This window comes from Plecotus auritus (genome assembly GCF_963455305.1).
Source record: "Plecotus auritus genome assembly, chromosome: 3".
Lineage (NCBI taxonomy): Eukaryota > Metazoa > Chordata > Mammalia > Chiroptera > Vespertilionidae > Plecotus > Plecotus auritus.
Window position 1 is genome coordinate 29,975,095 of NC_137772.1, and position 27,884 is coordinate 30,002,978.

Consider the following 27,884-nt stretch of genomic DNA (forward strand, 5'->3'; position numbering starts at 1 on the left):
CCAAGGCATTAGGGATGAGTTAATTAAATGTTTGACCAAATAGAGCAGGCTAATTTTTAAGTTGATAATTTTTTATGGCCCCTGAGTGATGCTATAAATATATAAATGCCGTTGGCAGAAAAAAGGTTCTCCACCCCTGGTTTAAGGTCTTTAAAACTGTTTTAAACATGAAATGATGAAACAAAATCTTTCTGCTGATACTTTCGCAATAGCCCCCTTCAAACTGACTCAAAGGCAGATGTTCTTTATTCTAAATTCCATACAGCTGGGGTTTGAGGGGTTGCAGTGCTTAGCAATTTGGCTGGTAAACTGCCTAGCAGACTCCTAGGAATGTCATTACCTCGGAATCATCTGCCTGCTTTAAAACAGCCAAGGCAACAGTGCGAGCCCCCCTGCCTTTACCTTCCCTTTTTAAAAACGCTCCATTTGTTCAGCCACTGTTGACTGAGGGCCTATGGGTACCGTCTTAGGTACATGGGCACTATCAAAGTAGCTGAGGCAGGGGTCTTGACTCTCAGCTAACGAGGTATGTGTTCATGTTAGGCAGGTAGTATCTGTAAGCCAAAAACGGTGCTGCATATTCTGTCCCTGCCCAGCAGTGTACTAGATAGACACTGGAGGATTTGAGAGAGGGATTTGAGAAAAGTAACCTTTTCTGCCTTTAAAGAGCTGTAATCCCTGAAGGAGATAAGATTCACACATAAACCGGAGACCAGTTTGCAGTGCGCATGTGGTATAGGCATGATGTGCTGTAGTGATGCAGGGGAGGAGGAGCGCTGTTCTTGAGTGAGATTCGGAGGAAGGACCTTTGTACAGCCCGCATGTGTGAGGGCCGTGGGAGAGAGGGCACGTTGGGACCCAGGGAGCTTACGCAGTTTTGAAAGCTGAGGTCGGCATCGATACATTAAGAAATGGGAGGATTCCAGACTTGTTTGCAGCAGCCCTTTGGATTTAAGGAGGTTGCTCCAAGGCGAGTTTATGAGTAGGAGTTGGGAGAAGGGGTGGCTGCCCACTGTCCTCACCTCTGTGCCTTGAGCAAGGACTCTTCTGGATCCCATTGCCTCTCAGAGGAAGAGGTTAGAAGGGGCGATGGCAGGTCCTTTCACCTTAGAATTCCAAGGGTTCTGTGTTCCACAATTGGTGGAGAGAGGAGGTGGGTGGTAGGAACCATGGCTTTTCCAGAACCCAGCACCACGCCTGCGCGTAGTAGGTGTTCAGTGAGTGTTGTGGATGGATGACTCTTCTCCTCCCCTGGTTCTTTCTGCCTTCTCTCGCTGTTCCTCTTCCTCTTACACATGCATTTCTGTATCGTCATCGCCTTTTATTTTTCGCAGCTTTTCTTTCATCCTCTACTCCATGAGGGGTAATAAGTCTTAGGTTTTGTCTAGAACAGTGGTCGGCAAACTGCGGCTCGCGAGCCACATGCGGCTCTTTGGCCCCCTTGAGTGTGGCTCTTCCACAAAATACCACGGCCTGGGCGAGTCTGTTTTGAAGAAGTGGTGTTAGAAGTTTAAGTTTAAAAAATTTAGCTCTCAAAAGAAATTTCAATCGTTGTACTGTTGATATTTGGCTCTGTTAACTAATGAGTCTGCCGACCACTGGTCTAGAAGGATAAAGAGCTAATTTCTGAGCCTTGTAGTGGTGTCTAGAATCCTGGGTTGTACACCAGAATTAGCCCTTGATTCACTTCAAGCTCTTGAACATCCACTTGCCTGGCCCCATCCCCTCATGTGTTAGAAATACTTTCTTCACAGAGATGAATTAGAGTTCAGTATTTTAAAACAAAACAAAAAATGTCCCTCTAAGTACTATAAAAGTAAGAAAAAGTTAAATCTTAGGTGATGTCATCTAAAACTTGCCTTTTAGATAAAATTTCATTGCATATGTTATCAAAAGTTTTACCAATGATATCTAATGACATATAACCATGGTAATTTCTCTTGCATCTATTATTTAATGCCACCCCTTAAGTGATCACCTCCTAACTTCAAACAGTTCCCATGAGTGCATGCCACTTCCTTTCTCGGTGCCCTCTCTTTAACTGGGTCAGATGTATTGCTGTGCCTTCCCTGAAGTCCCTTTTGTTAGTGTTGTCTCTAAGGGCAGCATGTTTGCTCCCCCACTCAATCATCAGGGCAGAGACAGAAGGGAGAAAAACGGCAGGGCTCCCACTTTGTCTTTCTCCATCGTGGTTATTAAACTTTCATTGTCCCAAGTCTGAGAATGCAGCCCGCCTCCAAGGCCACTGCCTTTCTCCTCCATTCCCCCCATCAGTCTGTGTACCTCCTTTACCGCGGGTTGGAGCATCGGAATCATTGGCATCGTCTACTTACCTATGCCCATAAGAGACACATAGTATTTTTATTTCACTGGTCAAAATGGACAGATTAAAAAATGCAGTTTTAAAATGCTTTTATTTTGAAATTATTTCCTTAATTCTTGCACATGAAGGCAGTGAAGTAGGAGTTAAGTATTACAGAATTTCAACATTCCTTCAACTCGTTTCTTCATAAAAATATAGCCCAAATGACTAACACTTTATACTACTATAGAAATAGTCAGGTTTATAAACCACAGCTTAATAACGATGAATAAATCCTAGTAAACTGTGGTTTGGGTAGGAAAATGATGAATATAATATGCTTTGCATAGTGTTGTCCTGGCATGTGTTCCTCATTAAAATTAGTAGAAATTGGGATTTATTAAAGATGGAGAAACCAGTTCTAAAGCTTTTGGAAGATGCAAACATCTAAAAGAATATTTCAAAGAGATCAACCAAAGAACTTGTATGCATATATGTATAACCTATGGACATAGACAGTAGGGTAGTGAAGGCCTGGGGAGGGAGGGCGAGATAGGGAAGAGGGCCTAGGAGGAGGGATAAATGGGGGAAAAGGGGGACATATGGAATACTTTCAACAATAAAGATTTTATTAAAAAAATAAAAGAATATTTACACAGAGGCTAAGTCCAAAACTACAGAGAATTTTGTAAATTCTTTTAACAAGTTACGTAAAATCTTATTTGAAAAGAAAGCTAATATTTGGATTCTAATCATTTTATTAACCAAAAAAGGAAATAATTCATTTTCTTAAAATAAACGATATATCACTATGCTTTACAAATCTGGACCCAATAGAAACATGGGTCCGATATTTCAGCAGCCAGTCCACAGAAGAGGAAACCCAGGAAACGTGAACCATGTGCTTCCTCCCTGTGATCAGGGAGATGCAAATTCAGGTTATAATGGCTAATCATTTCATACTTGGGAAATTAGCAAAAATTGTGCAGGTGTGATATAAAATGTTGGCAAGAATGTAGAGCAGTGGGACTTTCAAACTTCCTGTGGAAATGGAAACCAGTGGGGACACTTGGAACACAGGTTAGGGTCATCTTAAAGATGTGCATATTCTGAAACCCAGAAATGCCACCTCTTGGTGATTACATTATAGGAAAATCCTTGCTTGTATTCATTAGGCACATGTTTAATGCACTATCACTTATAATAGCCTCAAGAAATTGGAAAACAATCTAAACATCCCTCAGTGAAATTGTAGTTTGTCCTATAGTGGAATACTATATGGTGGATAAAAGGAGGGAAGTAAAACTTATATGTGAACAAATTTCAAAAACATGTCGATGGAAAAACAAGTTACAAAAGGAAGCTTATTAAATATAAAAACCTAAAGAACAAATTCTCTATTTTTATGGTATAGGAATAGCATAGAAAAGAAATAAGGTGAGTAGATAAATACAGGAAGTTTCAATTATTTTTATAATATTTTATTTGTTAAACTGGGTGTTAGATACATGAGTGTTCTTCATATGTCATTCAATATGACTTTTTTATACCTGAGACATTTTATTAAACAAAAAAATAACTCATTTTTTTATTTTTCAAAATGGTCTAGTCACCAAATATCTTTTGCCAATAATTCTATTAAATAATTTATATGTCACAGTAAATATACAAAGGAAAATTACTTTGAAATAAGAGAGCTATTAATACATTCTTCTTAGTCCTCTCTGGCTGCCAGAACAAAGTACCACAGACTGGGCGGCTTAAAGGACAGAATTTTGTTTTTTGTCACAGTCCTGGAGACTGGAAGGCCCCGACCACGGTGCCAGCAGGGTTGTGGTGAGGGGGCTCCCTGTGGGCTGCAGTCGCCCCTTTGTTCTGTGTCCTCACATAGCGTTTTTTGGTGCCTGGGCCCAGAGCGTGTGCTGTTGGTGGTGTCTCTTCTTACACGGACACTAGTTCTATTGCATCAGGGCCCTGCTCCTATGACCTCATTTACCTTAATTAGTTTCTCAGAAGCCCCATCTACAGATAGAGCCACACTGGGCTTCAGCATATGAATTTTGGAGGAACACATAGTCCATTACATAGTCTATAGTCTCCTTGGAGAAAGATGAATGAGAATTTGTAAATAAAAGCTACCTGAAACATTTTTCATTTGCATTCAGTATTATTAGTGTACAAATGACAGGGTTGGAGATGTAGACCCCTTTCTAATATCTCAAAATAGGCCCCCCCCCCTATTCTTTCTGGGACTTCTTTAGGTGTTTTGTTTGGGTTAGTTGGTATTTAAAAATAAAGTCTTACCGTCTTTGAATCACTCTGCTTATTCCTGCCACCTCTATTGTTCATTTTCTAATCATGTTCTCTGCTTTTTTTTATTTTTAATATATTTTTATTTCAGAGAGGAACGGAGAGGAGAGAGAAACATCAGTGATGAGAGAGAATTATTGATTGACTGCCTCCTGCATGACCTCCACTGGGGATTGAGCTTGAAACCCCACATGTGCCTTGACCAGGAATCAAACCGTGACCTCCTGTTTTGTAGGTCGACACTCAACAGCTGAGCCACACCGGCAGGGCATTCTCTGCTTTTTAAAATGTTCCATTGTTCTCTTCTATTTTGATGGTTTTTAACTTGGATTTTTTTTCCCCTTTGTTTGGCTTTTAGGAGAGCATGATAACAAATCCTGAAAACATTATACGTGACTCTTATAATTTCTTTTTTTTTTAATATATTTTATTGATATTTTACAGAGAGGAAAGGAGAGGGATAGAGAGCTAGAAACATCGATGAGAGAGAAACATCGATCAGCTGCCTCCTGCACACCTCCCACTGGGGATGTGCCCGCAGCCAAGGTACATGCCCTTGACCGGAATCGAACCTGGGACCCTTCAGTCTGCAGGCCGACGCTCTATCCACTGAGCCAAACCGGTTTCGGCTATTATAATTTCTTAATACCTTTTTAAATTTACAATGATGCCATATAATCTTAATTAGTGTCAATAATTATTCCTTTTTGGTAGTCTTTTTAATTATTCCACTCATCTAGAATAAAATGTTTATATTTTTAAATTATGTTTAATCAGCTCCCTTTCATTTGCTTTCATCCATTTCTTACTGTACGTGTGAAATTTATACTCAACAAGAATTTGGATCATTACATGTGAAAGTGGAATAGTAAACAAAGCAGTCGTGCAATTACAGGAATGCAAGAGAATTCCGATCTCTGTTTTATTTTTTTAAATGCTGCTGGGGGGGGGGGGGGTGATAGTGTCTCTTGTTAGGTAGCTTATTGCTAAGGTGATATAAATGGTCCCCCTAGAACGGAAAGTCTTTGACGTCGGATCAGTCATGTTGCATTGTCACATGATGCCTGCAATGGCACTGTTCGGGCAGTAACCACTCTATAGGTACATTTTAACTGAGGAACTACTTTGGATCAATAAAATTGAAGGACATCAGAACAAGTACTACTTTGGAGAGAAACAGAATAGATTACTACATTTTTTAGAATATTATCTGGAAGCTTTCAGAGAGTTATTTCATAGTGGCCTTGCTTATTTCGGATAGGTTCCTCGGTCACTGTGACAGGTGGAGAAACCAGCAGCACTGCTGAGTTGGCCCTGCAGTGGAGAAGCCACGCTGTGTGGCACTCGGGACAGGCGCCTACCTGCTTGGCGGTGCCTTGCATATTGGAGTATCGCAGGAGGCAGTGTCTCGGCTCTGTGACAGTCACACCTGATAAAGGCTCTGAAAGCATTTTGTTTTGTGATGGGGCCCGGGGAGGGAGGCTGGCCTCAGTTGCCATTTTGCCAAAGGTACATGGGAACCGGACACTGGCTTGAGAGAAGTGGTAAGATGCTGCAGCCGAGGCTCACGGGACGGTTTCAGTGAATTAAAGTCATTCATCAGAAGGGATTTCTTTATTGATTTATTTTTGGACATTAAACGGCTTCCTATTTCCTGCAGGAGGAACAGCTGAAGTCGCACGAGAGCAAGCTGAAGCAGATTACCACCGAGCTGGCTGAGCACCGCTCGTACCCCCCGGACAAGAAGGTGAAGGCCAAGGAGATAGATGAGTACAAGCTGAAAGATCACTACCTGGAGTTTGAGGTGTGTTGGACCCGAGTGTAATAAAAGCCTGTACCTGAGTTGTTTTATGATTTTTCCACGAGGCATTGTTTTTTACAGTGACTGTAGCTGGGACCTGTGCCTCGCCCGCTCTAACTTGGGAGCTCAGGCATGGTCTAGGTCTCGTGGCTCCTTGTATTTATGATTCTGTTTAAGCATCAAACACACATCAAGGATAACTGTCAGTCTGTGTGTCTGGAAGGGCCTGCTGTGAGGAGAGACAGCAGCAGTAGATGGGCATGCTGGGGTGGGCGGCTGCTTTCTGTGTTCTGTGTCTTTTAAGAGAGTTGAGTCGAAAGCACAGTAGGGAAACTGAGATACAGGGTGGCATGAAGCATCAGCTTTCTCCTGCCGTCAGGCAACACCAGTGCTCTTGTCCCCCACTCAGTGCCCTCCAGACTGAGACTGGCAATGTGGCACATCCCTGCACACCCATGTGCTATAGCCAGTGTGGTTATTAAACTCTGGAGGGTGGGACATTTAAAAGCAAGTTGAAAGCAGTATATACAGTAAATGTTACCTTTGGCTAAATTTTCTCCCAAATTAAACAGTGTCAGGTTGTGCAGGATCAACCTCTAACTCTCCCTTCAGCTGCCACTTTTCAACATTCAATGTCTTTTTCCCCCCACTTTTTTTTTTCTGTTGGGTGTGCTGAATCCATCTTTAGTTATTCATTTTCACTGTAGCTCTAGTTGACTTTATTTCCCATCATTCATCTTCATTTCCAGCTTTTCATCCTGTTTTCCTCCTTGGGCTTAGAACTTAGACTCACCTGAGCATCCTCCCCCTGGCCCTTGCAGTCCCCCAGATCTAATCGGGACCAGGTCCAGCTGCCCTCGCAGCATCTTATGTGTCATTTCCTCACCGTTGCTGGTGTGCATCCTCCACTCAAGTCCTAGGTCATTCATCTCTCACCTGAACCTGGCCGCTGTGCCTAACTGTCTCTCGGCAGCTCATCCTATATACATCTGATGGGTGTTTTCTTTTCCTGAGGCTCAACCCACGTGATGGCATTCCTTTGTCAACAGCTGCCCTAGATTTTTCTCCTAGATCTCCCTCCATGATTTGCCTTCTCAATATAGACTCAATCCTTTTTGTTTTTAATTTATTTTTCAATTACAGTTGACAAGCAGTATTATATTAGTCTCAAGTGTGCAGCATAGTGGTTAGACATTGACATAAATTACAAAGTGATCACCCCAATGAGTATAGTACCCATCTGGCATCATGCATAGTTATTACAATATTATTTACTACTAGAGGCCCAGTGCACAAATTTGTGCACAGGTGGGGTCTGGCCAACCTACCCTGATGGGGGCTGATTTGGGGTGGGGCCGGCCGGGGGGAGGGGCCGTGGGCAGTTGGCGGGGGGTGATCGGGGCCCCAATTGGGCCAGTTGGCTGCCACAGTGCACATCATAGCGACCAGTCATCCGGCATTCCAGTCACCTGGCTTTTTATATATATAGACTAGAGGCCCGGTGCAGGAAAATTCGTGCACTCGGAGGGGGAAGGGAGTCTCTCAGCCCAGCCTGCATGCTCTCACAATCCGCGACCCCTCAGGTAGGGTCCAGTCCCATCGCAGCATGGCTCTGGTTTCCGGAACCTGCGGGCTGGGGGTAGGGACCAAGAGGCCAGTCTGATGGCAGCATGGCTCCGTTCCCACAGCTCCCTCCCGCCACTGCACCACAGGCATCTGGGGCCCACGGCTCCCTCCCACCGCCACGCTGTGGGCGGCCGGGACCCAGGACTGACTCCCGCCACGCCGGCCAGGACCCTAGCCTGGTGTTTGGTCGTCCATCTGTTCGTTTAGGTAGTGATGGATGCTGGCTCTTTATATATTAGGGTATTTTCTATGCTGTGCTTTAGATCCCTGTGGTTAGTTTTATAACTGGTAATTTGTATTCCTTAATCCCTTCGCCTTTTCTGCCTACCCCCTAGACTTGCTCCCATCTGGCAACCATCAGTCTGTTCTTTGTATCTATGAGTTTGTTTCTGTTTTGCTTGCTTTTTTTTTTTTTTTTGCTTTTTAGAGTCCACATGTAAGTGCCATCATAGAGTATTTGTCTTTCTCTGATTTATTTCACTTAGCATAATACCTCTAGGTTCATCCATGTTGTCACAATGACAAGTTTTCATTCTTTTTTTTATGGCTGAGTAGTAATATTCCACTATCTAAATGTACCACATTTCTTTATCCACTTGTCTACTGAGGGACACTTAGGTTACTTCACATCTTGGCTGTTGTAAACAACGCTGCAGTGAACATAGGGAATGCATATGTCTTTTCAAATTAGTGTTTTCTGTTTCTTCAAATTCCCTCCAGGAGGGAATTGCTGGTCATGTGGTAGTTCCGTTTTTAATTTTTTGAGGAACCTCCATACTGTTTTCCATAATGGCTGAACTGATTTACAGTCCCACCAACAGTATACTAGGGTTCCCTCTTCTCCACATCCTTGCCAACACTTGTTTATTGATTTCAAAGCCCTGGTCCTTAATCTGAGTGGATTTGGGCTCCTTCTGTCTTTCCACAACATCCGGTCTTTCCTCAACAGCATCCATGTCTACCAGTCACATTTCTGCCCGCTCTCTCCAACACACTTTTATGCCTTTGTTCATCTACTTTCTTCTGCCCCAAATTCCCTTCCCCTCATCTCCACTTCAGAAAGTCTCTTTATCTTTCAGATGCAGCCAACATCCCTCCTGTGAAAAACCTGCTCCCAGCTTGCAAGTGGGTTTATTACTCTGTCGTAGTCCCACCACAGCTGGCCTCTTTTTCAGTTATTTCACTGGCATCTGTAGTGGATTCCGTACCTCCCCTGCCCAGGCCCGTGAGCCTTTCTAGAGCAGGGACCTCTTTGCTTTGTGCTTGCATGTTGAATTGAACAGTATTTCATGGAAGATTAAAAAGTCTTTTCCTGAGTTATAAAATGTTTGTTATAAAATGTGCCCTTGGATTCACTGTGGACCCGTGTGCTAGTTTTCTTCATGGCCGGCAAGTCCTTGCTGTGGGAGATGAAGATGCACTCTTTCAGTAAAGGTAAAAGTTTATTCGCACCAACTGTTGGAAGCCTTACCAACAAAACACTTGAACAAGTATTTTCTAAAAAATAAACAAAACTCTAAGCAGCTCATCTTTCCCTGGGCTTATTCATTCCCGGGAAAAGGAGTTCTCAAAAAGCAATCATAGTCTTCACACTTCTAGAATGGCTTTCAGCTCGGAGCCCTCTTGGTTTCACACGTGCTAATTAAGTTTCCCAACACCTCCATCCCTGGCTTCCAGCCCTCCTCACCTTGCCTGGTGCCCTTGACTGAAGGCTGAGAGCTGCCCCCAGGAGGTGGGGCGGCCACAGACCATGGAAAGGTTGCCACTGTAGAAGCACTTCCTGCTCTGAAATCTGCTCTCTGAACAGGTAATCCAGCAGGAGCCAGCATTTTCATCTCCTGTCCTGAACTTAGACCATGCTTTGTGGGGACAAGTCTTGCTTTCATCAGAGTGTTGCATTCTAAAGCCCTTGGCTCATTAAATCAGACTCCTGTGCTAGTGTCGGGCATGTGGGATTGTCTGTCAGGCCGCCTAACCTGTGTACCAAGAAGGAGGAAGGGTACCTCCCTTTATAGATGTTACCCGAAAAGGTTTTTGTAAAAGTAATTGCTTATTAAAACTGCATCATTATTTTTCACTCATATAAAATAGTAGTGCATCTTGTGGCGGTCCCCTTTGCTATGATTTCAGCCACCAGATTCTGCCCTGTGTGTTTGCTGGTGGAGACCCTTTGCTTGGCATTAAGCACGCTGCTGTACAGGCCACATCCCTGAGCAGCCACTTCCTTCCCTAACGGGCGTGGGAGGTATTGACCATTTTCTTCCTTTGGTCACTGCTGTAGCTTCTAGAGCATGGGGTGAGTGCTCAGGACATATTGTGGAATGAAGGAATGGAACTGAATTATCATGTGTAAAAGATAACATTGCCTGAGTGGTTCTCTCAGAACGCTGAGTAGCTCCCCTGAAAACAAGTCTGAAGGGCAGGCGAGGAAGACAGCGGTGCCTGCAGTTCAGTGGGAACCTCACGGGCAGTGACAGCAGGGGAGCTTTAACCTGTCTGTGGCCTTGTCACCAAGGAAGGATCCCAGGCAGGAATGAGCTCTCACCCATTCCTGCAGTCGGGGCCACCCTGTGGGTTCAGAATTGTTCTTATAATTTTCACGTCTTGGTAGGGAAAGTGCTCTTCTTTAGTTAGAACATTAAGCTGTTAGTAACAACACTGGGAGTTGCCCCTGACTTTTTGCATTTCAGTTGTTTATTTCCCAAACAGTTCTTCGTGGTGGCCAAAGTCACAGCTCTTTCTATGCCTTAGAAATTCTAAAAATAATAATAATAATAATAATAATTAATAAACCCTAACTGTCAGTAAAAAAATTAGAAATTATGGTAAATAGGTAGGTTTAGGCTTTATTTTTAAGTCTACAAAAATTCTTTAGAGAGCCAGGAGGCTTCCATCTATCTTAGCCCGAGCCTGTTCGAAAAAGATTCAAAAAGCAGCAATGAGCTACAATTGTCTAAATGCATGCGTCTCTCCTTGTTACTGAAGGGGGTTGTTTTGTTTTTGACTGAGTTGATTCCCTCAAGTTATGGCTGTTACTTTTTTAGAAGAGTTCACTTGGAACCTAATCTCACTTCTGAAGGAGTTGTTAGGCATCACAAATCTACAGTACTAGTACACACACCATCATTTCCCAATTTCAAAAAAAAAATAACCAAAATCACTTCATTTCATTATATTAGTGTATTTCTACTTTATCCCGCTCCAGTTTCACTTGAAGATGTTTGAATTGATCTCCATGCTTCTGGTGCATTTGGAAATGTATCCAGAAGTGGGCTGGATGGATAGTTTACATGGGATGCAAAATCTCTGGAAAACGCCTGGGCCCTTAGAGAAACAGCCCCATTAAAGAAATTCCCGTGATAGCACTGAAGTTGGTCCAGGGATTTGGCTAGATGTTTCTTCAGCTTTAGAAACAACAGCTTTAGAAAGGGAAGATGGTGTTTACTCCAGCACGTTTTTGATGTAACATTTAAGGTGTTTTCAGTGGCTTTGTTATCGACGGAAGTAGAGTTCACTTCCCTGATGGCTCAGATGCAGAATCAAGTCCCCTTGGCCTACAGGGCTAGAATTCACCTGTGTCCACTCCTGAATTGCGACCTGGAGTAGTATATGCTTATTATGGCTTAAGACAGGACCCACACCAACCACATGGCTAGGAAACTCAATTTTAGGAACAACAAATGTCCACTGTAACAAAACATGTAAATGTCTTAGGGCTGAATATTTTAAATCCAGAAAATCTAGGACATTCTTGAGGCATGAGGCATCTTTTTCTGAATTTCTAATTTTTGGTGGCATGTAAAATGGCATGATTCCTTCTGAAACTGACATACTTGAGAATAAGAGCACATTCTGTGCAGCATCATTAGGGAAACTCAAAACAGCTCATCTCTAGAAGTGCACATAATATACATTGCTAGTTGTAAAACCTCAGTTTTATTGTTGGGTTGTTTGTTGCTGGGTGGGTGGGTGGTCTGGTGTTTTTTGTTTTTTTTTAACAAATTCTCTGGTTGTGGTCTTAGCCCTGTTTCCCCAGATTGCTCATTTTTTTATTTGTCCACATCAGATGAGTGATTTTCACACCATGGACCACTTTTCCTCTCACAGGAGCCCTCCAAGGCTCAATACAAAGCCAGCTGTCACAAGGCAAATCCACCTCTAAAACAAAATGATCTCGCTATTAATTTATAAGTGGCTTTGATCATAAAAGCACAGAGAGAGCAGTTATTACCCTCTTCCTCCCTGGTGAAAGCAAGGGAGAAATTCCATTAACTTAAAGAAGATTAGAAGCAAGTCTCGGTCTTAGCAACTGAATCTAGCCAGGAACCCAGTGCCATCCCCTTTATAGAAAACATCTCAAAGTTATTAAATGCCTGGGTCTGAGAAGCTAAGATATTGCAGGTTAATAGAATTCTTGGGGGTATTTAAGAATTTTTTTAGTGGGATGCTAAGTAGTATAATTATGAGTCAAAAGCTAGAGACCTAAGATCAGCAGTTGTCCAAGCTCAAGTCCAGTTAGTAACAGAGACATAATTCTTACATTGCTATTTGGAATTGTATTTGGTAAGATGTGATGAAAGAGGACTAAGAAGCTCTGAATTTTAATCTGTAAATGATGACATGTGCTTTTGAAAGGAAGAGAAGCTTAGCAATAGGACCCTTTGAATCGCATTTTTAATAAACGTTTGAAAAGAACTAGGGCCATACCCCAGAAGACAGAATAAACAGCCAGTCATGTGACTTGAAATGACTCCCTGTCCCTAAGTCCCTCCTTATGCCTGGAATGTCTGCTGTGAGGAGGGTCACCACTTCAAGTTAAGGTATTGTCTGCAGGCAAAGGGCAAATACTTGAGTAATAAATTAGTAAAATCGGGAAATGACTCACCTGGGACTTAGGAGGACTTTTTCGTCTTATCCTTGGTGTGTTTATTACATGATTACCCTCTCTGGGCCTCAGTTTTGGGTCATCAAATTGAGATGGGATTGGGTAAACTAACCTAGAAGGTCCCTTCCAACACTATATGTATTTTTGAGGAGAGTGACATGTTAACACCAATTAGAGTATTAAAGTAACTCACCCTCACGCTAAGGGTGTTAAACACAGAAAAGGAATATTTCAATTTGAGAGATGTCAGGGGATCTAGGCCAACACTACCCAATAGAGATACAATGCAAACCACATGTATAATTTTAAATTTTCTAGTACCTGCAGCTACATTTAAAAACTTAAAGAAAACTGGTGGAACTAGAGCACTGATAATGGGAGGAGAAACCAAGATGGCGGCATAGGTAAACACCTAAACTGCTGCCTCGCACAACAATTTCAAAACTACAACTAAAAGACAGAACGGACACCATCCAGAACCACAGGAAAGCAGGCTGAGTGAAAATTCTACAACTAGAAGGAAGGAGAAAAGCTCACAGAGAATTGGAGGTACGGCAAAGGGGCTTTGTGCGCGCAGAGAGGAAGGGCGGCTGAGAGCTTGGCTGACTTCCTCTGGCGGAAGGGGGAAGGAAGCCTCGGACCGCGAGCTGGGAAAGGCAGAAGTCTGAAGGCGCACACGGGCCAGTGCGCACAAAGGCTGCGGAGGTAGCCATAGGCTTTCCCTAGTGAAAGGGAGTCAGAGGATCCTGACTGAGCCCCAGTTCTGACTGCAGTGAACCCCGGTTCCAGGCGAGCCCCTGGGGACCCACGCTCTTGTAGGGGGAGTCTGGACTCTCGGGCGGAGACTCAGGAGCCGGGAAAGGCGGAGGACTGAAAGTGCGCACACGCGCCGCGCCGGTGCGCAAAAAGGCTGCGGGGGTTGCCACAGGCTTTCCCTAGTGGAGGGGAGTCAGAGGATTCTGACTGCACCGAGCCCCAGTTCTGACTGCAGTGAACCCCAGTTCCAGGCGAGCCCCTGGGGACCCACGCTCTTGTGGGGGGAGTCTGGACTCTCAGGCGGAGACTCGAGCTGGGGAAGGCGGAGGACTGAAAGCGCACATGCGCGCAGGGGCGGGGCTGACAGGAAGCCAAGACTGAGACTCCACCCCATCCAAGCTGAGCACAGAGGCTATTGCAATTTGGCAAGTCTAATCCTATAAGGCTGTCTCCAGCACCGAACTTCTCCCAGCATAGACACAGCTGATCCTTACAGCCAACTGGCCCGGAGGTCAATTCTTCCCAGTGATACCAACAACAATAAAGACTTAATTACAACAAGGCTGTACACACAGTCCACAAAGGGGTGCACCAAGAGTGTCCACCTCAGGTTAACTGGGGAAGCAGACCCACTGGGCCATATTGGAAACCTAGCACAAATATCTACCTTACCAACTCAGGGATCCAGTGAAAATGCGGGGTCAAAGAATCAGATCACAAACGAAAGAAATGGAGGAAAACAAACGACTGGATATAGAATTCAAAACCACCGTTATAAGACTTTTTAAGAATATCCTAGAAAAGGCCGATAAATATAACGAGACCCTCGAAGATATGAAAAAGGACCAACTAGAAATTAAACATACACTGACTGAAATAAAAAATATTATACAGAGACCCAGAAACAGAATAGAGGAACACAAGAATCAGGTCAAAGAATTGAAATACAAAGAAGCAAAAAACACTCAACCGAAAAAGCAAAAAGCCAAAAAAAAAATCCAAAAAGTTGAAGATAATGTAAGAAGACTCTGGGACAACTTCAAGCGTACCAACATCAGAATTATGGGGGTGCCAGAAGAAGAGAGAGAGCAAGATACTGAAAACCTATTTGAAGAAATAATGACCGAAAACTTCCCCCACCTGGTGAAAGAAATAGACTTACAAGTCCAGGAAGCCCACAGAACCCCAAACAAAAGGAATCCAAAGAGGACCACACCAAGACACATCATAATTAAAATGCCAAGAGCAAAAGACAAAGAGAGAATATTAAAAGCAGCAAGAGAAAAACAGTTAATTACCTACAAGGGAGCACCCATACGACTGTCAGCTGACTTCTCAACAGAAACTATGCAGGCCAGACGGGAGTGGCAAGAAATTTTCAATGTGATGAATAGCAAGAACCTACAACCAAGATTACTCTACCCAGCAAAGCTATCATTCAGAATTGAAGGGCAGATAAAGAGCTTCACAGATAAGAAAAAGCTGAAGGAGTTCATCACCACCAAACCAGTACTATATGAAATGCTGAAAGGTATTCTTAAAGAAGAGGAAGAAGAAAAAAGTAAAGAGAAAAAAAATTATGAACAACAAATACATATCTATCAACAAGCCAACCTAAAAATCAAGTGAATTAAAAACCTGAGGAGCAGAATAATCTGGTGAATATAATAGAATCAGGGGCATAGAAAGGGAGTGGGCTGATAATTCTCAGGGGGAAAGGGGTATGGGGGGGTTCATGAAGAGAATGGACAAAAATCATACACCTATGGATGAGGACAGTGGGGGGGAGGTAAGGGCAGAAGGTGGGGTGGGAAAGGGGTGGAGGGGAGCTATGGGGGGAAAAAGGAGAAATAATTGTAATAATCTGAATAAAGATTTATTTAAAAAAAAAAAAAAAAGAAAACTGGTGGAACTAATCGTAATATAACGTTGAAATTTAATTCAGTACATCCAAAATAATATCATTACAACATGTAATCAGTATAAGATATTAAGATATTTCATACTCATTTTTTCCTACATTGTCCAAATTTAGCGAACACTTTGCATGCATGGTGTGTCTCAGTGCAGACTGGTCACATTTCCCATGCTCCGCAGCCGAATGAAGCTAGGGGCTGCTGTATTAGCCGGCCTGTATGCAGACCACGCAGTCTGCTTAACAGCCAGTCAGGGGTGAAGAGGCCTGGTAGCAGCCTGGGTGCATGTTCCATGCTTACTTTAATGGATAGGAGCCGAACCGATATGATATGCTGGTGTTGTGCGCCTACAAGGTTTGCGGGTGGTGTCCCCTCTGATTTGGCAGCACCTGTGCTGTGCCAGCTATTTAATATTTTGATGATTACTTCTGGGTGGAAATACAATAAAGAGGAGTCACACCTGGTGTGAGCGACATGCTCACCTGTGGCTTCGTAGCTTCTTCCTCTCAGTAACTTGTGAGATAGGAGGAACTGCATTTCCCTCACCAAGAGCCTTCCCATGTAAACAATGAGTAGCCTTCTTCCCAGCCCCCTTAGACTTTGTTAGCTTACTGACGGCTGCTGCCAAATGCTTTCCTGGGCTAACTCTGGAATCAGAACAATGAAAGGGGTAGCCTTTTTGGTGTGTTGGGGTTTTTGTTGTTGTTTTTTTTTACAAGAGTACACATCTCTCTCTAAACTACATTAGGTTTCTTACTATTTTCTCAAAGAATCTGTATGCTTTGATCTAAGAGTTTTAAAAACTTTGCTTAAGTAGCTGATCTGAGATGAAGGCTTTTTGAGGGGAGCAGACTATTGAGGTTCTTTAGGGCTTTCTAGTTCAGAATTACTCAGTAGACTCACAATGAAAACTTAAGATGTTTTCAGAAATATTTTCTCTGAAAATATTAGACCAAAAAACATCATATGCAAGCCAAGCGATGTTTGCTATAAGAATGCCCAGTGCAGCATTCATTGGAAGACTAGAAATTGGTTCCCCTGTGTCATACAGACCTTCTGCAGGAGCATTCGACAACTTGTTTACTTATGTTCCTCCTTGAGACGTGCATTTGGGAGCAAGATATATGGAAGAAGACACAATACTGATCACACACACTAGGAATTGTGCAGGGTGCTTTCATCCCGAACTTGCTCTGGCCTTTGACAACATTGTAAATAAAATAGGCAAACCAGGGCTATTTCCTTTCAGTGCCCTACTCCCACCTTGTGGTTCACCATTCCCTCCAGGGATCAGTAGTGTGTCCTCTTCCATATATCTTGCTTCCAAGTAGCTCTCCCCGACCTAGAGAATCCCAAAAAGTTTGCAGCTGAAAGTGGCCGTGTCCCCTCATTTGCGCATGTGGCACCTGAGGCTGGGAGGGAGGGAGGTCTGGTTGCTTGGTGTCTGACTCCACGGCTTGGAAGATCCTTTACCACACAGGATAAAATTGGACACAGAACTGGTAAGATGCTAGCTTATGGGACCTCGTACGGGAAGGGGCATTCGAATTGGGAATGCAGAAGGTATAAAAGTGCTTTAAGCTCAAAAGCAATTAATACATCTTGGGGATGAAATGCCATGGGAGATCAGTGGGGAAGGCAGCTTAGAGCAAAGGTCCTTCAAAGCCTCCTGAAATCCTACTTGACAAATGCCCTCGATAGACTGCCCGTGTCCCTTCCTGCCTGCCATTGACCTTTCTGGAGCTGTGAGTCTGAAAGACAGGCTGCCGTGAAGAAGTTCGGGAACATGCCTCTGAGGGATGTGTGTAGGACTTTAGAGAATTCCAGTGCAATCAGAAGCATAAACAAAGTATAAACTGAAATATTAGGAGCATGACCTGTATAAAAATGTTGTCAAAATGCACTAAAATTTTGCTTTAGATGTGAGGTCCCTAAGGAAAAGTTCAGTGAGAGACAACTTTTCTCCCACAAGAGCTCAAGTAAGCCTTTTGTCAGATAAGTAGTGTTTCTCTACTCAAATTACTCTCTGGGTATATAGAAACTTAATGTCATATCCCTGTGTTTCAAAGGACTTTTTTTTCCTCCATTTTACTGAATAGCAAATTTTTTAATGCCATTAATCCAATCAGGGTGATTTTTTTTAAAAGATAGTTTTATACTAGGCTGTTGTCAAAACCCTCCCAACAAGGCCACGCTGGGTGGGGCCCTTAGGAACTGGGGTGACCAGAGCCCTCAGTTGGTGGGTCTGAACTGGACAATTCATTTCTTGAAGTTTCCATCCAGAAAACAAAATGCGTATCTTTTCTAAGTGAGCTTTATGGACTTTTAAATTCAGAATTCGGGTTTCCTTTTTTAAAAGAAAAATATCTGGGTACTGAAACAGACTGGCTTTATCGAAAGGATTTTGAGAGCTAGAGAAACAAAGAAAAGAAAGAGAGGTAGCAGTGTTTTAAAAATTACTTCTTGAATCAGGAAGACTGTCCTTAACAGCCCAAGTGCTGTTCTCGTGTGGACCCTGAGGAGGGCAGTAGCAGGACCAGGGATGGGGGAGGGCCATCCATAACGTTTGAGCTCTGCTTTCTCTCTGGGGCAGTGGATTGGCCTGAGTTATCCTCTGGCAAACATTGGGTGCCATAGGGACAGGGGCAGGGGCAACAGAATGGGACACACTGACGCTCTCAAACAGTGGTTCTCAACCTTCCTAATGCCGCGACCCTTTAATACAGTTCCTCATGTTGTGGTGACCCCCAACCATAAAATTATTTTCGTTGCTACTTCATCACTGTAATTTTGCTACTGTTATGAATTGTAATGTAAATATCTGATATGCAGGATGTCTTAGGCGACCCCTGTGAAAGGGTCCGTCGTTCGACCCCCAAAGGGGTCACGACCCACAGGTTGAGAACCGCTGCTCTCAAAACATTTCCTACAAACCCAGTCCTTTTTGTCTGGATCACAGCTTTTTGACCTCTTCTACTTGTATTATTATAAGAAGTGAGTTTTTTATTTTAAAGTTTTTTTTTTCATTGAAGTCACAAAATTTATTTAGAGAGCAATAGAGCCAAAAGGCAGAGTGAAACAAAGGCATTGAATCCACACTTCCTGAGGTTTTGCAGAAAGCCACAAATACAAACCAGGCGAACCAGAAATGTGTGTATTTGCTGTATTTAGGCAGTGGGATACCTTTGCATGCTGAAGACTGCTATGGAAGTAGGAGGGAAAATAGGGGAAAAACTTCACTTTTTTTAGATAAGAATTTATAGGAAACTCTGTTTTGAACGTAATTACTTTCATAAGTTCGCAGGTAGTGATCAAGGAGAAAGTCTATGCAAATCAATTCTGCCATCATCCCCCATAGAATGCAAACACAGTCTTTATTTAAATAAGCAGTTACTTCAAGAGCTCCTTCTTGTTTTGTTTGCTTGTTTTTATTTTTTTGTTTTGTTTCTTTGTTTTCCAGCACAGAGATCTAGGAGCAAAAGATGTTTTGCTATGTACATGACATTTTTAGTTTCTTCCCATTTCGTTCTAAGATGGCCTTTCCCCTGCCCTGGTGAGAAAGGAAAATGTCAGGAGGAAATGTATTCAGGATGGGGACTGTGGAGCTGTGAGGTCTGAATGCAGATGACAGCACTGTGTTACAAGTGGCAGTGCAGCTTTATTTTCATTCAGGTGGTTACTGTCGTATTCATAGCAGAGGTCAAAAGGAGATAGCATTCCATCAAATAAAATAAAAAATAGTATGCAGGGCTCAAGAGAAAAGAAACTGCTCAGTCAGGTGCATGTACATTTATGTGTGGATATGATTAAATTTCTTTTCAAATAACATCGATAGGTGTGATTTTTTTTTTAAGCAGACAATTAACATTCAACCTAAGCAGCAGCTTGCTTGGCCTTGGACGTGGTGTGTTTTATTCCTCCCTAGTTAGCTACGCTACTAGTGACCAGGGATATATTTTTCTACGTATCTGAGAAGTATTTTTACAAGTAATTGAAGACCAACTTAATAAATTAATATAGCAAAAGGTGTAAGGAGGTTAGGGGAGAAAGACTTTATTTTGGTAGATAAAGAAGCCATTAAACACTGGAATTGTCTTTGGCTCTTGGTCACAGAAGGCCTCATGAAAAGAGCAAATCTTAAGAAGGAAATTAAGGCAGAGAGTTTTGCTGAGAGGACAAAACCACAAAAACAATATTCAGATACTTATCTGCAGAGCGTAGCTGCTGGACTGGGATGTGGTAAAATCCCACCTCAAGGTTTTTTTCTGATCGTGCAATTGGATCAAGTAGTCATCCTGTTAGAAATCTATTCACACTGTTGGAGAATTTCTGAGGAAGGACGCCGAGCATTCAGCACTGACATTTTTAAGAATTGATCTGAAAACGAATTGGCAAGAGACTGAGACAAAATCTTTAATAACCTAACCAAAGGCAGCAAATTGTCCCTGAGGCACATCTCATTCTCAAACCCTCTGTGCCCTTCTTAATGAAAGACACACACTTGAAAGGGCTCCATAATGAAGACTAACGATTTAGGAAAACGAGTCGATGCCGTACTCATTAGTTAGTGCAGTGCCTGAACCACGCCACCTGGCCCCAAAGCTAGGCCTTTCACTGCCACATGCATCTCCCAGACTCACTTTTTATAACCCATCACATTTTTAATCTTATCCGGAGCTGTGCTAATTCTTGCATAGTGTGGTTACTTTGTGGCATGAAACTATATTTATTAAAACATTCAGGTGTTTTCATTTCTTCTTACCTTTCTACCTTCTGGTTATGAATAATATTATCAGAAAAGAATACAAAACTTTAATGTTATTGTTTACTTGTTAGTGTCAGCAGCAGGTTCCTTTCTGTATTAATGCTGATGAGGCTGCTACTCTCCAACCCAGGAAGCCTAGAACCTTAGGTTAGTGTTGAAGTATTTACCATGCTCCTGGTACATTGCATGTAAATTACATGTAAGAATGATCAAGCCAAGGAATTGAGCTATACATAATCATTGACAGATTTTTATCTCTTTAATGAATGCTTTGTTATAAGGTTAAATTTAGAGGCTGCTCTTCATGTATGAATGACATCTAGTTACTGTGCAAATGAAGATCCAACATAGCCCATATTCCGTGGTCCAGTTTCTCTTTGTTTTTAAGCTGAACGTGGAGAATAATATTTGGTCTTCATTTACTGCTACAGAAGAGATACTCAGAACACATATATCTGTTTTGTTAACCTCAGAAGCATGGTATAAACTACTTTTCTTCCTGTGTGGAGAGAGCCTGGTCTTAAGCACAGCAGCCTGCCCCTCACTCGGTGCAGCCGTGCTGGGTTTGCCATGTGTGGCGTCTGGACAGTCACGGCAGGTGGATGTGGACGTGGGGGATACAGACAAATCTTTGCTGGGTGGCGGCTCATGAGCCTCAGTACTGCCTCACAGAGTCAGACTGTGGTGATTTTGTGGGAAACATGGAAATGGTGGTACCCTGAAGATTAAGTGTCCCCAGAGATTACTGACTTGGGAACTCATCAAGCATCTACCTCTACGTCTATCTATATTCCCATTGCTCGTCAGGGCTTCATGAAAGCTGTTTCTTTACTCAGAGGCAATATTTGGGGGTGGGAGAGATTTACATGTTTAGATGTGTCTGTAATCCGGGAAGACATGGCTGAAACCAGTATCCACTGAATGGTTCTCAAAAGATATATTTAGCTAAAGTATTTTGAAGAGGCACTTGGTTTGGTTTCAGAAAATGGTAAAAAGCAAAGCTATGTTACTGTGTTTCATAGCCTCTGTCCCTGTAAGCCGTTGTAACTCAGAAATGGAGCACAGCCCCTGGGACGTTCGTGAACCCACTGCAGTCTCCCTTACCTTATTTCTCTCAACAACGGCCACGCACCCCTCGTTTTCTGGCCCCCTTCCACCTTTCCTTTGCTTTGCCTTTTCTTCTCATCTGACTTATTTTGACTAGAATCTATCAAATTAAGAATCTGAGATCCTTCTGTAATTTGCAATATATATAATAGTTCTAAATAGTGACTCAGATAGAAACTTTTTAAAAAGTACCAATTAGAGTTAGGGGGGGGAAATTCTCTGCTATGTTCTTTTCAGTTAGTCATACAAAAAGATGCCCAGCGACAAGAGAATCGGGAACTATTTAAAATGTAGTGAATACTCAACAAATCGTTGATGGAAAAATTTTTTAGAATGAGAAAAGTATCAGAAAATAATTTGAAGTTTGGCAGGAAACCCAGAGCAGCTCTGGAAAGTGTTGTGGTCTCATAGGGGACTAGAAAGTTGAGTCCCCATGGACAGATTCCTCCAGTTGAGTCTTTGTAGAGTTACAGGGACCCTATCCAAGCCAGGTTCAAGCGACACCTAGGTCATGTGAGGGAAGTTCAAGTGGGTACAGGCGGCACGGAGCCATCAGAGCCATCCAGTCCCCCAAAATCAGGAAGTTATAGCTCCTCCCACTTACACCCTTCTTGTAGCTGAGTGTTCAGGAAGCATGATTCCTCCATCTGATAGCCAGTAACTCCAAGTCGGCATCCTTTCAGAATGCAGAGCAAATTTGAACTAAAGCTCTGTCTTCATTTCTCATCTAAACGAGTGAATCCATCAGTCCCCTGGGGCTGTTGCCCACTTTGGGGAATGAAGTCAAGTCTTCAACAGCCAGGTGTGCGCTCCGGGCAGTTAATGCGCTGGGTGTGCTGCACGCGTGCATTTGTGAACAGTGTGTTGACAACAGTTCTCTGATTTCCCCTCCAGCAAACCCGGTATGAAACGTACATCGGCATTCTGAAAGAAGGAGGCAAGAAGCTCCTGGGCAACAACGGCAGTGAGGCCCCAGGACTGAAGAAGTCGCATTCGAGTCCTTCGCTGAACCCAGATTCATCTCCCGTCACTGCCAAAGTCAAGCGCAACGTGTCAGAGCGGAAAGATCACCGACCTGAAACTCCCAGCATTAAGCAAAAAGTTACTTAGAATCTATCTGCGACCAGGAAGGGGCTGGTCATGGAGCAAAATAGAGTTTTTCAAGATCTTTCTGGTAAATCCGTGAATATATTTAAAAAAAAAAAACAATAGTCTGTGACTAAATGGTGCATTAGTAACCTTTTCTATTGTATATTTTTGTTCATTTCTGTACAGATTGTCTCTTTGCTCTTGATTTCTTTGCTTTGACGATTTTTGCCACTTAATAACTAATGCACCTTTTTGTGAGGGGAAGGGGGGTCATGATTTCAGATTGAATTGTGTATCATTTCTCCTTTGGTTTTCTCTTGTTTGCACTCTCTCAGTTGTTTTATGTATTCTCAAACCAACTGTTACACTTTTTTTTTAAGGTGAAAAAAATTGAATCCATTGTGAACCACTTTACTGGACAAGCTTAGTTTAGTCAGTTCCAGCCAGACTTAACATAAACCTTCATATGTGAATTCTTGCCAGTCACAGAGGTGGCATTGAGCACTCACAGAACTTTGCTTCAAAATTCCAGTTCGGGAACCAGGTGCTCCACACTGACGCAGCTGTGCGGGCACCTCAGCACTTGTCTTTGGGGTCTGACCCTGCCGGAAGCAGGGAGAGGGGTGCAGAGATCACGGGACTGGAGAACTTATGAAGCGTGCTGGAGTGTTGAGTACATTTCAGCCAAGCAAGGAAAGAGGAGGTGGGACCTTTTTGCCATTGAAGGGTAAGGAAAGATGACACCAGGTTCATTTTGTTCTCTAAAGAAGCATGACAACGATCAGCTCCTGGGAGCGGCAGCAGGAGGCACGTGTTCACGCTGCAGGAAACTGTTACCTTGCTCCCACGGGGTCTAGACCAGGAATCCAGAACCATCTCTGTTGTCATCACCCTGTCATCCAGGAGTTTAAACATGTGTAGGCAGCTGTTGTGTCCTGGTTGTAAGAATGTCGGGGTCTTAAGCAAAACAAGTAAGAGAGGAACAGGGAGCTGCAGGTTTCCAGCATGGAATCCTGAGTCTTTAAAGTCAACCTGAGAGGAATAAATAGTCTGAATGGACTGTGGTTGGAAAAGTGAGGAATCTGCTGTTTGCGTATACCGAGTAACTTAGTTTATTCTTATCTTAGTCTCTTTGATAGTCACTTCTCTTTGCTCCTACTGAACTTTCTCCTAAGAATAGACTTTATTTTAAATCCTTTCTATCTACTCAAAATAGTTCTATTGACCTTGAAGTCATAAGCTTGTTTCCGTGACGGTCCCTGTGGGATTCAGGGCGATAAAAAGAACATTCTCTTGTATAGGAACAGATAGGAGTGAAAATTGAGCCCACCATGAGTTAGAACTTTTTGATTTTGAAACTTTGTGATCCTTAAAGCTGTAATCTCCACAACTTCAGAACTGGAGGAGTCACTTTGAATGCTCTTTTTCCCTCCCACAGAAAATTACTCTAGTTCTACTCAGTGTATTAGTTAACGGTACTATGACCAAAGAATCCAGGACTCTGCATGCGTAGGATGGTTCCAGGGAGTTAGGGAAAGCCTGCTCTTAAACCATGGCCGTTTCTAGTGGCATTTAATCACATGATTATTTATTCACAATTACTTTCTGCCTATATAAATGTTCATAGTTGATGGTGCCCAGAAAAGAGTAACCCCTCGCTAAGGTTATTGCCGCTTGTTTTGTGATAAGTACTTTGCCACGCCTTTGGAAAACTCACTCTAACCTTCTATCTTGTGTAGATAAAGGCAATGACAACTTATGCTTCAGAACCAAGAAACAAATAGGGTAGTTACCAATAAGGCTCGTAGACCTGATTCATTTCTATAGCTTCTGACTGAGTTCAAGATTCCCACAAGGAAATCGTCTTTCTTCCTAGGATCTGAATAATCGGCCTGCTTGCTTTCTGCCTAGTTCTTTATCCTGAGCCAAGGGGAGAGAGGTACCTAGATCACGTTGTCTCTGAGCTTCGATAACAAAGAAAGACAAAAAATCCCTGACTGGCTTGAATGTGTCTGCCCACAATGTGCGTGTGTCTGTGTACATAGTGTCCCTGTGTGTTCCACTTGTAGTATTTAATAAACAGAACGGTACCTTGCCACCGAGCCTGGCGTTCAGAGCAGTTCTGAATCCTTGGTTAGCACAGAAGGGCATTGCTCCTGTTGTGTGAGTCACTGATGTGTCTCCAGGGGCTTCTGCACATGCTGATAGGAAGGGCACTTTTGAGGCTGCGGTATGCTGTGTTTGCATAGTGTACCTTTAAAAACAGCCACAAGGCTATTTGGTGAGCCAGGGGCAGCCTGCCCTGCCATGATGTTGTCCATCTGTAGGGGATGAGCCATGAACACCTCCCTGAGGCCTCTCAGGTATCTGTCTGTTGTCAGTGCTCCTAGCAGGTCAGGAGTTTATCCTGTAGGAGGAAGCGGCCCCTGGTTTGACGAGATTGTGAGAATCGTGCCCATAGCCAACCACGTTTTCTTCTGCAGTAATTTCTTTCCTATGGTATCTAGTCAGAAGAAATCAAAGACATTCCTTTCACCGCTAACCCAAGCCCACTGCCTAATTCACGGTACAGGGGAGCTCCCCTCCTCTCCTTCCCAAGGTACGCCCCCTTCCCCGCCCTTCCCTCCCATATGACATCATGGAGCCCTGAGTCGCTCTCCACATGGTAAACCATTATTCCTCTTTACATACATGCACTTCATATTAATTTTCAGTCTAGAAAACTCTCTAGTCTTTCATCAAAAGACTCTGTGGTCATGCTGTTGCACACTTGAGCCTAGAAGTGGCCCATGTGTTAAATCTCTGCGTGTTTCAGGGCTGGTTCCTGCCTCGCGTGCTGACTGTTACAGGGCAGTGCCAGGAATTTCTTGTTAGCAATCAAGACTTAGTTACTCGAAGACAGAGTCCTTGTTTTTTTGCCAGGCCATAGATATTATGTGAAGTGCACTTTTTTAAAAGCATCCTATCATTAACTCTTAGCAATGCCTAGTTAAGCCAAGCAATACTTGTGTGCAGTTTAATTCATCTCATTAAAACCAACGTGTGCGAGAGTCCCCTGGTGGAACTGGAGTTCCTGGGTAGAGAGCGGCTGCCCCAAGCCCTCCGTGCTTCTCTGACTGTTAATCCTAACTCAAGGCGGGCACGTTTCCTGGTTAAAAATAATGTGCGGGCATTCATTCTAGAAGAGGAAGGTTGGCTGGCTTGCCAGGGTCTAGCCAGGCTTGGTCTCTTGCGTTTGCATTTCACCTGTGGCCACACCGCAGAACTTCTGAGGCTGGAGAGGAATTGAGACAAGTAGCAGGAAAGGAGGTCCTTTGCGGCCGAAGCACAGTTACGGGGTTTTCTGCTGGCCCTTGCCCGCTGCTCCTCTGTCCTGTGAGGAGCCTGGAAGGTGTTCTTAGGTGAGGCAGGGCCTTCTGTGGCAGGCGCGCACCTCTTCTCTGCCTTTATCCCAAGTCATAGCAACTGGGAGAAAACGGACCTTAAAGAAGTTTCCCCATTGTCCTACTATGAAGACTTCCTTGGATTTGGTTAGTTGTCCTGAAATTTGAATTCCTTTGGCATTTTTCCTTGCAGTCATCAATTAAGCTTTTTAAGCCTGAATTCATAGGGAGTTAACTGGCCTTGTTGATGCAAATCTCTGTTGTTTGGCGCTGGTGACCCTGGCCAGTGTTCAGTGGGTCGTAGTCACCTTCCTTCATCTCAGCAGCGAACAGTCCCTTCGCTCTTCCCGTGGCAGAATTGTTTCCAGGTGTAAGTCAGAACCACAGTGGCATCCTAGGGCTTGTGAAAGTAGAGTCTGGTATGAGTAAGAGTGTGATTTGGGGTTTTAGTAGCATCTAAGTCTGCGACAGAGGAAGATCAGCCCCCTCTGCAGGCAGAGGAGCCTTTGGGCCAGCCTTGCCCCAGAACTCTCTGGCTGTCTCTCCTCCCAACAGGCCACCATCTGCCTCCCCACCAGCCTCTGGCATCTCGCCATCCAGTCATCCCGAGGACCTTAGAGATCAATCGTTCACCACAAAATGCCCCCAGCAGGTGAGAGAGGTGCTCGGTCACTGCCTCTCCTCTCAGCTTCCCTGTCAATGCCTCCCTCCTACCGGAGGGCCCGAGTCCATAGTCATTGCCATTCTCATTTTGTACCTAGAGTATCAAACACAAGCGGGCAGCCCGCTGCTAGGACAGTGCATGCGGGGAGAATGTCTTCATAGGGAGAATGTCGGTAATACTTGAATCTGCATGGCAGCTTGTTGACTTGAATGCAACAGCAAGAAAATATTGCAAGTTACGTAATTGTATATACCGTAGGTTTCCTTCCGTCTCTTTGGCTCGCCCTGTGTGATGTATGTGTGTATCTGTACTATTGCAGGCTTTTGGAAAATATCCATGTAGATAGTATGTCGGGCATCAAAGAAAATGCTTTTCTGTCACCTGCCAATGTTGTATTTGTGGGTATTTATGGCTGTATGTATGTATATGTTATTCATGTGTAGTTGTATATCAGTATATGTTGTATGTACATCCAGTTTATTTTTGTCCTTAATAACCAGTGTGATATGAAAAGCAAGTAAAAACCTCATAGGATTGAGTATATAATGCAGTTATTGAGAACATATATAGTGGTACTGTTTTATTCAACTTAAAGTCAAATGATATTTTGATTAAATTTTTGAAATAATAAGATTTTATGCTAGAAAATTTCATCTTTGAGCTTTGAATCACCAGGGCAAAAAAAAAATGACTCGGAGCTAACTTTGTGAAACTATTTCAGTGTCCTGTGTACAATACCAAGGGGGGGTCGCTCATCATAATTTGAGATTACAGAAAGGGGCGAAGAAACAAAACAAACAAACAAATAAGCCGTCTTAGCAACTTCAGTATTAAGAGCACTTAAACATAATGTCAAACTGACAGTTTGGGGCTTTTTACAAAATGTGATGCTTTAAAGCACGCGTTCTTTATTGTTGTAATTAGTCCAGGAAAATAGAGCTTTCAGGAGAACTAAGTAAGGACCCACCACCTCATGTAGGTGCCTGTGTCTGTTCTGTAGTGGGTCAAACCCTCTCCTCATGCCGCATCCTTACTTCTTCCTTTAGAGTGATAGTACACACGCTGACGTGTATCAGGGCTTCCCAAGATCGGGTACTGTATTCTAGGCTCGCAGCTGCACAACTCGCATCTAGTGTCACAGGTAGAAGAATTTTAGGACAGGCTATGGACCAGGTTAAAACTTTAATATTTTTATACTTAGGTCTCTTTCTGCCTCTCCCCAAAGAAGAGCCACTGGCCTTAGTTGTTTGAGCTACTGCTTATCTGGCAGCGTGTACATA

At 43.3% G+C, this 27,884-nt stretch overlaps 1 protein-coding gene across 12 annotated transcripts in view; it reads left to right on the top strand.

Moving 5' to 3' along the window:
* PSD3 (pleckstrin and Sec7 domain containing 3) overlaps nucleotides 1–26,935 on the top strand; it is a 532,096-nt gene extending 505,161 nt beyond the window's left edge. For all 12 annotated transcript variants that reach the window (XM_080660410.1, XM_080660414.1, XM_080660416.1 and 9 more), the window contains 2 exons: nucleotides 6,273–6,416; nucleotides 22,363–26,935. In XM_080660410.1, coding sequence (XP_080516536.1) covers nucleotides 6,273–6,416; nucleotides 22,363–22,578 — 360 coding nt within the window. In that variant the 3' untranslated portion in view covers nucleotides 22,579–26,935. The remainder of the gene's footprint in view (nucleotides 1–6,272; nucleotides 6,417–22,362) is intronic.
* Nucleotides 26,936–27,884: the final 949 nt, after the last annotated feature.